At 41.0% G+C, this 14,103-nt stretch overlaps 1 protein-coding gene across 5 annotated transcripts in view; it reads left to right on the top strand.

The window, feature by feature from the left end:
• The window catches only part of nktr (natural killer cell triggering receptor), a 236,414-nt gene that overhangs the window by 190,494 nt on the left and 31,817 nt on the right, over positions 1 to 14,103 (top strand). For all 5 annotated transcript variants that reach the window (XM_080213518.1, XM_080213511.1, XM_080213493.1 and 2 more), the window contains 3 exons: positions 7,681 to 7,710; positions 8,324 to 8,469; positions 11,004 to 11,223. In XM_080213518.1, coding sequence (XP_080069644.1) covers positions 7,681 to 7,710; positions 8,324 to 8,469; positions 11,004 to 11,223 — 396 coding nt within the window. The remainder of the gene's footprint in view (positions 1 to 7,680; positions 7,711 to 8,323; positions 8,470 to 11,003; positions 11,224 to 14,103) is intronic.

Below are 14,103 nucleotides of genomic sequence, written 5' to 3'. Positions count from 1 at the left end.
TTTTCTTTCCTTACAGATGCTGCTAGACCTGAGATTTTCCAGTGGTTTTTCTTTTGGTTTCAGATTCCAGCATCCACAGTATTTCACTTTTATCCAATTCATTATTCACCTTGTTGATGAATTCTTCATATTGACTGGATCATGTGAATGAGATATCCCTACCTTATTTAAAAAATCCTTTCATAGTCATAGAGGGTTACAGTGTGGAAACAGGTGCTTTGGCCCAAATAGGAAACACGGCCCATACTCAGATGGTATGAGCACAAGCAACAGAAAGCAGGGCCACTAATTAACTGACCACTTTGACCAAGCTCCTGTAAAAATCCCTTTGTCAGAGTTTTCTGATTTTACAAACTAACTTTCTATTAGAAACACAGTCTTCAATTTAAGCAGGTACTTTGGTTAACCATTGTATGTAGTACCTCCACTCTTCATTGCAGAAAGATGCCTTTTGTTCACTATCTATTTTGTTCTTTCATTTGAACGTGGAAAGTTGCTGCTTGATGTCTAGTGAGAAGCAAGTTTTTTTAGAACAAGATCTTGCTTCCTGAAAATTTACTGTTTATTCTGTTTTGCTTCAGTAGCCTGTACTATTAAGTGAAAGAGTCTGACTATTAGCATTTAATATCTCTTGATATCTTGAGTATCTTTAATACCTCACATTTTTTATGGGGAATTATATTTTTCCCACTGTACTCAATTTGCTTGTTCACTTGGCATTCTCACAAGGTCAACGTTTTATCATGAAAAATTGCATTCCTCTCCATTGTTGAATCTGCACATTCCTCTTTCCCTACTGTCCAAGGGTTATGAATTATGGCCGCATAATACCGTGACATTACAAAGGGGCAAGAGGAGGAGCCAGGCAGCAAGAACTGCCACAGCTGGTCCAGGGGTTGAACCCATGTCATTGACATTATTAAGCGCACACAATTAGCTGAGCTAACCAGCTTTTTTGTGCCCTTTAAGCATTAGTTCCAATTTTTTTTTGATACTGTGGTCAAACAGGGCTGTGGGCCCCATCCTAGATTCTTCCCAAAGGTCATCTCATATTGTCACCTGAAGCAGAACACATTACACTTTCATCATAGGAACAGAAGTACAATAGCCGTTTACCCTGTCAATTTTCAAACATTGCGATTTGTTCATCGCAGCTTTTGATACTCACGGGATTGCCAGTTAAGTTTATGCAACTTACCCTTATATCTTAATCTTGGTGTCATTCTAGTGGAATTAATGCTGCACACCACCACCCCCCTGCAAAGATATCTAAATATCTTTCCTGAACTGAAATCTCCAAAAACAGAATGTAGTACCCATATCTGGTTTCTGACCATGACTGTCTAAAATGGAGCATAATTTCCTTTTTCTCACATTCCAGTCATTTTGAGATATAAAAACAATACTTAATCTGCCTGGTTGTATCTGCTTGTACGTGTAAGCACTCAAATCCCTTTTGTCCTTAGAATTTCTAGTTTCTTGCTGGTTAGGAAATACTCTGACTTGTCTTGGGCCCAAACTGGATGACCACACTTCCCCAGTTGAATTCGGTTTGACAGTTCAGTTAATCTGTCTCTGTCCCCTTTGTAACTTCTTCCTCCCATTTGCACTACTGGCGGTGCCACCCAACTTAGTGTTATCTAAACTGGATCTGTATTTTCTATTGCCATGCCCAGTAGACATTCTTCACCTCGACCTAGTCAATCAGTGTTATCAGGTTCATGTTTCATCAGATTAAGGTCTCTGGCTTCTCAGTGATTCTGTAACTTCAGTGCCTTGGAATATGATTCATCAGATATTCCTTCCTGCACAGTCCTCAACTTGACCATCTTTTCCTAAAAGATGACAGCAATTGGCAAACTGTTTTACAGGTCATGCCTTTGCCCTGTATTATTACTAAAATTGAAACACTTGGGGAAGGCTTCTCAGGAGCTTTGAAGACCCAACTCTGTGCCATACTTACGAGGCTTCGCAAAACAGGATACCATCTCTTCCACCTTTGTTCTTCGTTGCTCTCTGTGTAATTCAAACCACTTGCCTTTTGGAAGGGCATGTGAGGATTTCTCTCTCTTTATAACCTTGGTCCCAGACATTCAACATCCTTACTTTACTTATTCCCGTTGCCTTTCTTGGAGGTGTACCCCACCTTAACTGTTGTCGAGACTCTTGAGCCTTTTCATGTTTTTTGAAGTTGAGCAAGCCCAGCACTGTACTGCCGAAGGTGTTGTTTGGTTTTACAAGCCTGCATGAGTTTTCACACTGTAAAACTGAGAAGAACATGTGCATCATTTGGCTGCTGAAGTTCCCATGGGAATGAATCTAAATTATGGACCTTCTGTTGGTTCATTCTTGGACCACATTCATCTTGATAAATTTATGCGATGGATTACAGTAAGTACTGCTAATATTTTGTAGCCTTTCTGTTCATTGGCTGCACCAGAAGTCTCGGGCTGTAACCCACAAGTGTATTGTAGTTTTGTTTTTAATTACAAAATACAAAACAAGCTCTCAAATTGTGATTGAAATAATATCCTGTATCTCATAGGTCATAAAAATAAGGACTGCAGACTGGGGCACCTGATCACTTTTCTGTTGCGCCGTCAACATTGTCCTTCACCTGGCAAGGCCTCGTATCAATTTCAAAGGCTTGTGTCCAGTTATTTACGTTCCTTCAGGTATGAGGAGAAGGATGCAGTTGTACCCCTTGCACCACAGCCAACAGCGAACAGATAATTTGCCTCCAATCCTACCTGAAGGCAGTGTCTCACAGCTGGGTTACAGCTGTGGTAAGGTTCCACAGGTGCCAACAGCCCTATGGAACTTCACTCCTGCCAACTGGTCCATGAAAGAATGTTGGTACTGAACAGCTTGAAGAGGGCCACAGTCTGCTTGGCAAGCTGAATGCAGATGTAATAGTGGTGGTTTTGAGAATGAGGGGTGGGGTGGGGAAGTGATTCTAGCAGTAGATTTATTTTTAAAAAGCTTGGTTGTGGGAAGAGAAGCAAAAGAGTAATAAAGACATTAATTTGTAAATTTTGTGTTGAAACTGAACAAAATAACAATCTGAAGAAAAATTTTAGAGCCCTCTATCTACAAGCTTCAAGTACATTTTAATACAAACTTCTATGCATCACATTTGTTTTTTGACTGCTTATAAAACAAAAACTATCCTCTAGTGTTGTGTTGACTTTTGATGTCTTGTGATTTAATGTTATTTGTTTTTTTTAAAAAAGAAAGTTGGATTTTTTCTGTCTGGAATGTATTACAATTTTTCTCTTGCCATTTTTGTGTAAAATTTACAGAATCAGTGTTACATCCTGCGCTGCAAAGGTAATGTGCCATTACTCTAAGGCTGTCCTTATTTGCTCAATATGTTGATTTCTCTTGAAAACAAAATGTCTGTGCACTTTCTAAATCATTGTGGAGGGAGGGCAACGGGTCTCATGAAATCAAAAACACTTGTGATTCCTTTAACACCAAACGAGGGGTGAGAAAGGCGAGCAAGAGAGAATAGATTTTCCATGAAAAAGAAAATGTTCAAAACGCTCGGGTCAAGCCGCATCTGTGCAGAGTGGCCGTAGAATCCCTACAGCGCAGAAGGCGGTCATTCAGCCCATCAAGCCTGCACCGATGACAATCCCACCTATCCCTGTAACCCCATGTATTTACCCTGCTAATACACCTAATATTAATGGACAATTTAGCATGCCAAATCCACTTAACCTGCACATCATTGGACTGTGCGAGAAAACCAGAGCACCGGATTAACATTCTGGGCCAAATATCTAGCGTCCTTTCACCTGTTAGTGACATCAACTCTACCTTCCTCTCTCCACAGATGCTGCCTGACCAGCTGAGTGTTTGCAGCATTCCTGTGTTTCAGAGCATATAACTGGTACAGTGCAGGCAACGCTGCCATTAAACGGCTAATGTGGGAGAGGAGACAGTTACTAACCAAAGTAAATTTGTCAGCATTCACCAAGACAGTCAACTGGGAAAACCTGGTCTAAAGACAGTAGTTTGAGTTGCTGGCCTTAGCAGAGGCCATTCAGTTTATTTTTTGGGAACTGTTAGCTCTTAAAGACTCCAATCAGCATCCATTGTCCTTAGTGCAAGACTGGAGCCACGTTAAACCAATCATTAAACTTCAAAGTTATGTCAGGCCTGTGGTGGATTTATCAGGATCCTTAAGAGTCCAATGTAAGACTGGTAACAATCTGGCCTTTTTTAATTCTTTCAGGGGATGGTGGGGGGGGCACTTGTGAGGCTGACATTTATTGCCTATCTCTAATTGACCTTAAGAGGTGGTGATGAGCTGCCTTGAACATGGTGTAGGTACGCTTACAATGCTGTTAGGGAGGGAATTCCAGGATTTCGACGTGTACCTATCACCAAGCTAATAGCTTCACTGCAATGGTAATTGGCTTCACTTTGATATATTAATAGTTGAAATTATTTTGATACGAGGATAGATGGAGAGAAACTTTTCTCTGGTGGTCTCCAAAAATTGAGGACATGAACTTAAAATTAGGAGGAGGTAGCTAGGCATTTCGGGAGATATTTCATCTCACAGGGTAATGGAAATCTGCAACTCTTTCCCACTCAATAAAACTTGAGGCTGGATCAACTGATAACTTCGGTCATGAGATTGCCTAATAAAAATCTGTCAATGATATTAAGAGTAAAGGAATCAAGCAGAAAAGTTGCAGTCCAAATACAAATCAGCCACAGATCTAATTGAATGATCAAACAGTTTTGAGAGGCTGACTGGCCGCCTTTTGTTCCTATGTTTCCAAATATTCTTTCTACAATGGATCTTATTCAAGGTTTCGCAGCTTTATCTATTGTTACCTGGGCACAGACACTTCAATCCAAGAGCACATTGAAGGCAATTAATAAAGTTTTATTTCCCCCACCCCGTCCCTCAGGTACAGGAGTCACTGATCCATTGAAATTAACAATTACTTTTATTAAAAGTTTGATCGGGACTTTGAGTTTCTGTCATATGCAGCTGCTGAAAGCCACTGAACCTCATCAGATATAATTTCAGCATTTTAAAACTGCTATTGCTAAATCCTGCTGCAATCATGCAAGTTAGTAAAAGCACAAAGAAGATACTGCATCTTTAATGCTTAGTACCAGGAATGCAACTTCTGGCCCTAAACTTGACCCTGTTGTAAAATTTAACTTTATTTACAGCACTGGAGAAGTTTATCATTAATCATCAAATTTTAACATTTGATTCAGACTTCTGCGCAGTGTTAACCCTAAACATGTATTTGAATGATATTTTCCTTGAATTACTTTGCCTAAACATGAGAACCAGAAAGAAGGGGTAACTTTGCAGCATCCTCTTGCATACGTTCTGAGGAAAAGTTAGCTTCTTGTTGTAAATGGCTTTCAAAATCAGAAAAGCATTCCTCCTTATTGCAGGTATAATCTGAAATCTTCCCAGTTGACTTTGGATTAGTGTGTCTGTGACCTACTTTGTCAAATGATAAACACAATTTAAGGTGATGTAACTGGAGTCAATTTTAAGTAATCTAGGCGGCACATCCATGTTGTTTAATAGCATAGACTCCAGGGATGATCATTCCTGTCTATTTTCAATATAGCAGAAAGAGCAGCTGTGAAAGTTGCTGTGCAGTAGTTCTTGTTTTGAGGGGAGTGTGTGGGTGTTAATGAAGGTAATGTTCTAAAGCTCCCCAATCCACTGTTCTGAATGCAAACGCTTGTTTTCATGTAAAATTTGTTGTGCATTACTAAAAGCTCTTGTGTCATTCTTGCTTATGGATTCTTTGTTTATAACTCCATGCTGCAGAAGGTTTCTCAATTCTAGATTACTTCCGACAGACACTGTTAGCATCTGGAAATTTCAATCGTCATGGTCCGGTCCAATTAATGTCATTTCTCTGCAGTGTGCTCAGGGAAGATTAGTGTTTTGGCCCTGCACCCATTTCAGGTTGCCTGTCCTTTTGATGCACGATGGAACTGTATGCAATCTCCAAAACCCCTTAAACTGGTTCAGTTAATGAATGTGCAGGATGATGGCAACTTCATTTAATCATCAAAACCAGTCAATCGAAACGAGTAATTGATTCCCTCTGTCTTGCCAGTAGGTTGCCAGTGTAGCATTTTACTTTGGAAAGTTCATACTTGAACGCTTGCCATCTTTGGTAATTAATCATGCCCAATTGACTCTCAGCAAATTGAGTGTAACGGTATTTCTTATCCAGCAGGTGGAGCTCCTCTTTGAGCTGCACCGTTGTAATGTGATGGAGTTTACCTTGGGGACAGCTGGAGACATTTGTAGACACAATAATAGTCTTATTTTCAGAAGGTCAAATTAAGTATATAACAGCAAATTTCCATTAATTCACTGAAGGAATATCTACGTCTGCCCAATATGGTTGTCTTGCTAGTAACTAATTCACAGAAATAGATTCATGACTGATGTATCGTGGGACCTTCAGTAAATCACCAAAAAGCAAAGAGTGTTTTGTAAGATTGCAAAATGTGGCAGAAGTTAAACTTTGCAGTGTTGGGGTGGGGAAAACGTTGTAAAATATGTGAATTTAAAAACTGGGCATGATGAGAATTTAATTGTAACTAATTAAAGTGAGCAGTTTTTTATTCCTCCTTGTACATCACCGTTATACTTAATGCAAGTTATAAAATGCATTGACCAATGTTTGAGCCAATACATGGCTAGAGCTTCCAAAAGAGCGTTTGTTCCTCAAAGGGCCAAAATGTTTTAAATAACAGGCTGTGTTGGGTACGGATACAAATAGAATTGGGAATAATTTGAGGTCCACATCTTAAACACCTGCAGCACCACAGAAATATCCAAACTATATAACACATGAACTTTTAAAATTACCCCGAGTAGGTAAACCCTGTCAGCAGAAATAATTTGAGGGGCCACGGTGGGCAGTAATCACACATTAGAAACTAATCTGAAGGTTCACAAGTATCTTCTTGTCAAATCACCAAATAAATTCTCGGATGATTAAAGTATTTCACCAAAAAGGTGAAACTTTTTTCACGTTATAGCAGAGGCACCAGAACCAGATGATGATTAGCCCCATTGCAAGAGGGGAATCTTTCTCAATTTTTATTGAGACCTGGTAGGTGGGCATAAAATAACATTTGAGCTCCTGGATCAAGATCATAAGATATAGGAACAGAATTAGGCCACATTGAGTCTTCTGTGCCATTCAATCATGGCCGATTATGATTCTCACCCCCATTCTCCTGCCTCTTCCCCATAGCCCTTGATCCCCTTGTTGATGAAGAGCCTTTCTATCTCTGTCTTAAAGACACTCAAAAGCAACCTCCCCCAGCCCCAAACCTCAAAGAAAATCCATTCAAAGTGGAATACAAGGCCATAACTCGCCACTGCAAGAATTTGAGTCCTAGGACATTAATGGGCATTATGGGTTAAATATAGAGAGGTCATCAGCCCAGTGCATGAAGAGAGTTTGTATGTGACTGATTGACCTTTTGAAGGGCAGTTGTTTGAACTAACTATTTTTTCTTTCTCTTTCATATTTTTAAATATTCTTCCAAACCCTGACATTAAAAATGATACCTACCTCTGTGCCTGAATTCGTGACACCCTTCCTATTCTTTTTTTAAAAAAACCATCCTTCCCAAAAATGGATTATTTCAACGGAACAGAACTACAAAGCCAGCTCCACATCTGGATGGGTAGGTTCATTGTCATTTTATTGCCCAAAGATGTTTTAACTAATTGCAGTGCACATAACTTGTAGTCCAAGCTGTTCTCTTTTAATCTGGAGGTCAAACTACACTGCTTTAACTCCAGAGCTAGCTAATGGTAGTGCCGTTGCTGCTGAAGCCTTTCTGATTTATATGATGTGGTTTTCTTACTGTCTTATTCAGTTCAATTAACAGGATGGCTGGCTGTTTTTAAAAGCAGATCCTTTTTGCCACATGGAAAACCATGATCTGATTGGGCGTTTTGCAATTGAGTAGCAACAGTGTTAGCACTGAGACTTATTGGGAATTGTCTGATTTAGCATCTGACTTTGCTGTAGTTGAAAACAAACAGTTCTACATCTGCTATCATGTATTAAAGTTATATATTTACTTGATCCGAAGTCTCTGTATTCAGTTAGAAATTTGCTAGAACCATTTTTGATTGGCACTGCATCCCATCTCCGATGAATTGATTAACCAACCTTGTGAAAACAAATGAACTTTATTCATCCCAGCCTTGTTGATATTAATCTGTATTTGGTATGTGTTCTGTTGCTGTGTAGGAACATTAACGCAAACTCCCGTTTTAACTGATTTTTAGTGTACATGTCGTCTTTGGTCAAGTAATAACTGGCTTTGATGCCATCAAGGAAATAGAAAACTTGAAGACAGATGCTGCCAGCCGACCATATGCAGACGTTAGAATCATTGACTGTGGAGAGTTTGTCCCAAAGTCAGCAATGCATGGTGAGTTTTTTTTTGTTGACCTAGATCTATTCAGAAAGGGAAGTTGTTATTGGTAATAGGTGCAATCGCCTCTTACCATACTGCTCTGACTAATCAGAACAATTTGGTGTTATTTTTAATCTTTCAAGGGATGTGGGCATTGTTGGCAGGGCCAGCATTTGTTGCCCATCCCTAATTTCCTTTGAACTGAGAGCTTGGCAGTTAAGAGTCAAACACATTGCTGTGGGTCTGGAGTCACTTATAAGCCAGACCAGGTAAGGACAACAGATTTCCTTCCCTAAAGGAAATGATAGAGATTGATTTCATGGTTACCATTACCAAGACTAACTTTTAGTTCCAGATGTATTGATTGAATTCAAATTTCACCAGCTGCTGTGGTGGGATTTGAATCCACATCCCCAGAAAATTAGCCTGGATCTCTGGAGTGCTAGTGACATTATCACTATGTCTCTGCCTACCCAGAGATAGATAAGATTTGTAATAGTTTTAAAAAGCAGTGTATAAGATACAAACCCACAAAATATGAGCAAAAGTAGACCATTTGGCCCTTGAGCCTGCTCCACCATTCAATAAGATCATGACTGATCTGTTTGTGTTTTGAATGTCACATTCCATCTAAAGTAAAGGTTATTTATTAGCCATAAATAAGGTTTGCGTTAACACGGCAATGAAGTTACTGTGAAATTCCCCTAGTCGCCGCAATCCGGCGCCTATTCAGGTCAATGACCTAACCAACACGTCTTTCAGAATGTGGGAGGAAACTCATGCAGACACGGGACGAACGTGCAAACTTCCCATACACACGGTGACCCAAGCCAGAAATCGAACCCAAGTCCCTGGCGCTGTGAAGCAGCAGTGCTAACCGCTGTACCACCGTGCTGCCCCCATCTATTCCCAATAACCTTTGATTCCCTTGCCTAACAAGAATCTATTTACTTCTACCTTCAAAAAAATTCAGTGACCCAGCCTCCTCTGCACCCCCCTCCCTTTCTAAGACAGAGTCACACATCCCTCAGAAAATATTTCTCCTAATTTGTCTTACAAGGGTGACTCCGAGTTTTAATATAGTGCCCCCCTAGTTCAGGACTCACCCACAAAGAGAAAACATCCTTTCCATATCTGCCTTGTCAAGACAGTTCAGGATCTTCGATCAGGAAAGATTTTTATAGGATTAGGAGGGATAGCTCATCCATTGAGTCAGCATCGGTGTGATGAGCCAAATGCCTCCTCCATAGAACCATAAAGTCCCTACTCTGTAGAAGAAAGCCATTCGTCTTATTGAGTTTACACTGACTCTGAAAGAGCATCTTACCCCCACCACTCTTTTACCTGTGACCCTGTGCATTTAGCATGACCAATCCACCTAACCAGCACATAAAAAAAACATAAGATCTAGGAGCAGGAGTAGGCCATCTGGCCCCTTGAGCCTGCTCTGCCATTTAATAAGATCATGGCTGATCTTTTTGTGGACTCAACTCCACTTACCCACCTGCTCACCATAACCCTTAATTTCTTTACTGTTCAAAAATGTATCTATCCTTGCCTTAAAAATATTCAGTGAGACTTTGGACTGAGTGGGGAAACTGGAGCACCCAGAAGAAACCCACACAGACACTGGGAGAATATGTAAACTCCACACAGACAGTGTCCCAAGGCCAGAGTCAAACCTGGTCTGTTGCACTGTGAGGCAGCAGTGCTGGCCTGTGCTGTGAAGTTCTGGTTTTACAATGATGAAGAAGACCTTCCATGGTTTAATGCCAAGGAATGTTCAAAGGTCTTTGCACACTGTTTTGCCCATGTCCCCTACATTTCCTCTGGTAGAATGTAAGTTTTTTTTTAAGTTTATTTATTAATGTCACAAGTAGGTTTACATTAACACTACAATGAAGTTATTGTGAAAATCCTGTAGTCACCACACTCCAGCACCTGTTCGGGTACACAAAGGGGTAATTTGGCATGGCCGATCATCCTAACCAGTGCATCTTTGGACTGTGGGAGGAAACTGGAGCACCCGGTGGAAACCCACACAGACACAGGGAGAATGTGCAAACTCCATGCAGATCCCAAGTCAGGAATATAGGCAGCACACTACGCCACCGTGTCACCCCATCTTAAGAACAAGATGCTGATCTGTATAAGTTTGCTGTGCTTTACTGGAATGGCATTCCATAATTGTGTTACTTTAACTCAGCCAGGATGCAGATGGTAAAATGTGAGCCTGAACGTATTCACAGTTCATTTGACATTGGAGCAGCACTGGCTTCACAAAATGTTTGCATGTAAGGAGCCACCTATGGCCACCAACAAGCAGTGTCTCTGACTGAGTTTTTGTTTGTTTCCAATCCCTGTCCTTTGCCAATTATGCTCAATCCCTAAATTGCTGTTGAAAGCGATGTCTTCACATTGGCAGCTGAGGGTTAGAAGAATGAAATGACCTTTAATAAATAAGTTTGAAACACTGGAGGTGCAATGAGCACCTGTCTGTCTAGTATACAGATTACATGGAGCAGTTCTTTATATCTCCCATTTTTCAGTGACCGAACGCAAGAAGAAAGTTGCTGCCTCCTACTCCTCACATGAATCCGAGACTAGCTCCGATTCTTCGACATCTTCCAAGTCCTCAGAGTCTGAGACAGAGACGGAAGAGGAAAGAGAAAGGAGAAGGAAACGGAAAAGGAAGATGAGAAGCAAACATTCAAAAAGACGGAAAGAAAGCAGGAGCAAAAAGAGAAAAATATCTTCCAGCCAGAAGAGGTGCAGTGAAATCTTTACAGCCATTCTATAATCCATGTATATGTGTATTTTATAATTTAAATTACATTGGAGTAATTTCCTAGCTGATATTTCTCTCTAGTCTGGGAAGTTGAGCTGTATTTATATCAGCTGTTTCAGTGCAGCTTTTAATGCTGTATTCCTTTAAAATCACAATTAGTTGAAATAGGGGGATTTGTCCCACTTGTGAGGGAACATTATTACCTTTTCATAATTTGAAGGGTTTGTATATGGTGACCATGTGTTGAGTGGCTTCAAGCAAGACTTCACCAGAGAAAATAATAGGCTGAAACAGTGTATTGCTGAGGGACTGCTCATTGTTGAAGGTGCCAGCCTTCAGATGAAATGCAATATTCCCAGCCTTTTCCAGTGATTCGCATGCATGTTAAAACTTCCCCACTACAGTTAAAAGGAGAGTTTTCCTGGTGTCCAAATGGGCGGCACAGTGGTTAACACAGCTGCCTCACAGCGTCAGGGATCCGGGTTCAGTTCCGGGCTTGGGTGACTGTCTGTGTGGAGTCTCTGCACCTTCTCCCTGTGTTTGTGTGGGATTCCTGCGTGTGCTCCGGTTTCCTCCCACAGCCCAGAGTTGTGCAGGTTAGGTTGATTGGCCGCGATAAATTGCCCATTCGGTTAAGGGAATTAGTAGGTAAGTATATGGAGTTACGGGGATGGGGCCTGGGTGAGATGTTCTGTCAGAGAGCCAGTGCAGACTCGATGGGCTGAATGGCCACCTTCTGTGCTATAGGGATCCTTGCATCAGTCAGTTAGCTGTCCATCAATCCCATTGCTGGCTGTTGGAGCTTGTTTTCTGACAGCAACTGATCCCCTAAAACCAGGGACTCCATTTTCAAAGTATTGTATTTTATCTGAATAGTTTTGAGGTACATTCAGAAATGTGATGACACAACATAAGAACATAAGAAATAGGAGCAGGAGTAGGCCATCTAACCCTTCGAGCCTGCCCCGCCATTCAGTAAAGATCATGGCTGATCTGAAGTGGATCAGTTCCACTTTCCCACTTTCTCCCCATGACCCTTAATTCCCTTGTCTATCAGAAACCTATCTACCCGTGTCTTAAATATATTTAGCGAGGTAGCCTCCACCTCTTCAACAGGCAGAGAATTCCAGAGATTCACCACCCTTTGATAAACTGCCGTATAAATGAAAGATTATTTCTTTTGCTCGTCTAAACCTGTGTTAAAGGTTCAGAATTGAGTTTTTTTTTATTGAAGAATGCATCTGCTCAGAATATACCTGAAATAATTCATAAAGTCCCTACAGTGCAGCAGAAGGCCATTTGGCTCTTTGAGTCCATACCGATGGCAATCCCACCTAGGTCCTATCCCCACAACACCATGTATTTATCCCACTAATCCCTCTAACCTATATATCCTGGGACACTAGGGCAATTTAGCACGGCCGGTGCAGCTAACCCGCACATCTTTGGACTGTGGTGTGTTACACCCAGAGCATTTCAACTGAGACGATGATGGAAATGGTGAGCTACGACAGTGAAGGAGGAGATGTTCTGAAAAGAAGAAAAGTTATGTTAACTTGAAAAGAGCCGTGGTCCGACCGCACTTGAACCTGTTCGACCAAACTGTTCTTGTGCTTTAGATACCAAGTAATGCTGTCATATTTGCAATGCATTAGAGGTGGCCCATCAGCTGCTGATGAGCTTCATTGGAATGAGTCTTTCAGGAGGACATTCTGGCAAGAAAATATTATGCAATTAAATACACATTTTTATTTAGCACCATATCATGGCAAACAGTGCCATAGCGCTTGTTACCGTGAGGTTTGAGGTAGACCTGTTGCAGTCTAGGGGCAGGAGAGAAGAGAGTCTTAACTGTAAAAAGAACAAACAGTAATTTACTGCCTGTGGTTTTTTTTCATTCAAATGTGACACATCGATTCTTAATCGAGAAGTCCCATCTTTTATCCTTAGAACAAAAACAAAGTACCCCAGATTCTGGGAATCTGGAATCTGAAATCTATTCCATGCTCAATTCCCCTATATTCATTATATCTGTTTTGATGAGCTACCTTCTATACTGATGTTTACAATAGACTTTCCCCTCTCTTCACGCCAGGGTTCTCTGCCACCCATGGTTCACAGGGCCCTCATTCTGTTTCTTGCAGTTCGACTCCTACCCTTTGCCCTCCCTCCAAGAACACTTGGAATACTGTCTACAGTTCTGGTCACCCTATTATAGAAAGAATGTTATCAAGCTAGAAAGAGTGCAGAAAAGATTTACTAGGATGCTACCAGGACTTGATGGTTTGAGTTATAAGGAGAGGCTGGATAGACTGGGACTTTATTCTCTGGAGCACAGAAGGCTGAGGGGTGATCTTATAGCGGTCTATAAAATCAGGGGTATAGATCAGCTGGATAGTCAATATCTTTTCCCAAAGGTAAGGGAGTCTAAAACTAGAGGGTGTAGGTTTTAAGATGAGAGGGGACAGAGATAAAAGGGGATTTTTTTCAGAGTGGAGTGTGTCTGGAACAAGCTGCCAGAGGTGGTAGTAGAGATGGATACAATTTTATCTTTTAAAGATCATTTAGACAGTTACATGGGTAAGATGGGTATAGAAGGATATGGGCCAAATGTGGGCAATTGGGATTAGCTTAGGAGTTAAAAAAAAAAGGACGGCATAGACAAGTTGGGCCGAAGAGCCTGTTTCCATGCTGCAAACCTCTATGACTCTATAACTACAACAGGATTCCTCGTGCCCTCATCTTCACTCCATCAGCCTCCACTTTGAAAGGATCATCATCTGCCTTTTTTCATCACCTTGTGTAATTCCACCACAAAATATGAATTCCCCCTCCTTTCAGCATTTGAAAGACCCTGTTTC

Source organism: Carcharhinus amblyrhynchos, chromosome 2 (genome assembly GCF_965287045.1).
Source record: "Carcharhinus amblyrhynchos chromosome 2, sCarAmb.v2.hapA, whole genome shotgun sequence".
Lineage (NCBI taxonomy): Eukaryota > Metazoa > Chordata > Chondrichthyes > Carcharhiniformes > Carcharhinidae > Carcharhinus > Carcharhinus amblyrhynchos.
This window is presented reverse-complemented; position numbering and strand designations above follow the sequence as displayed.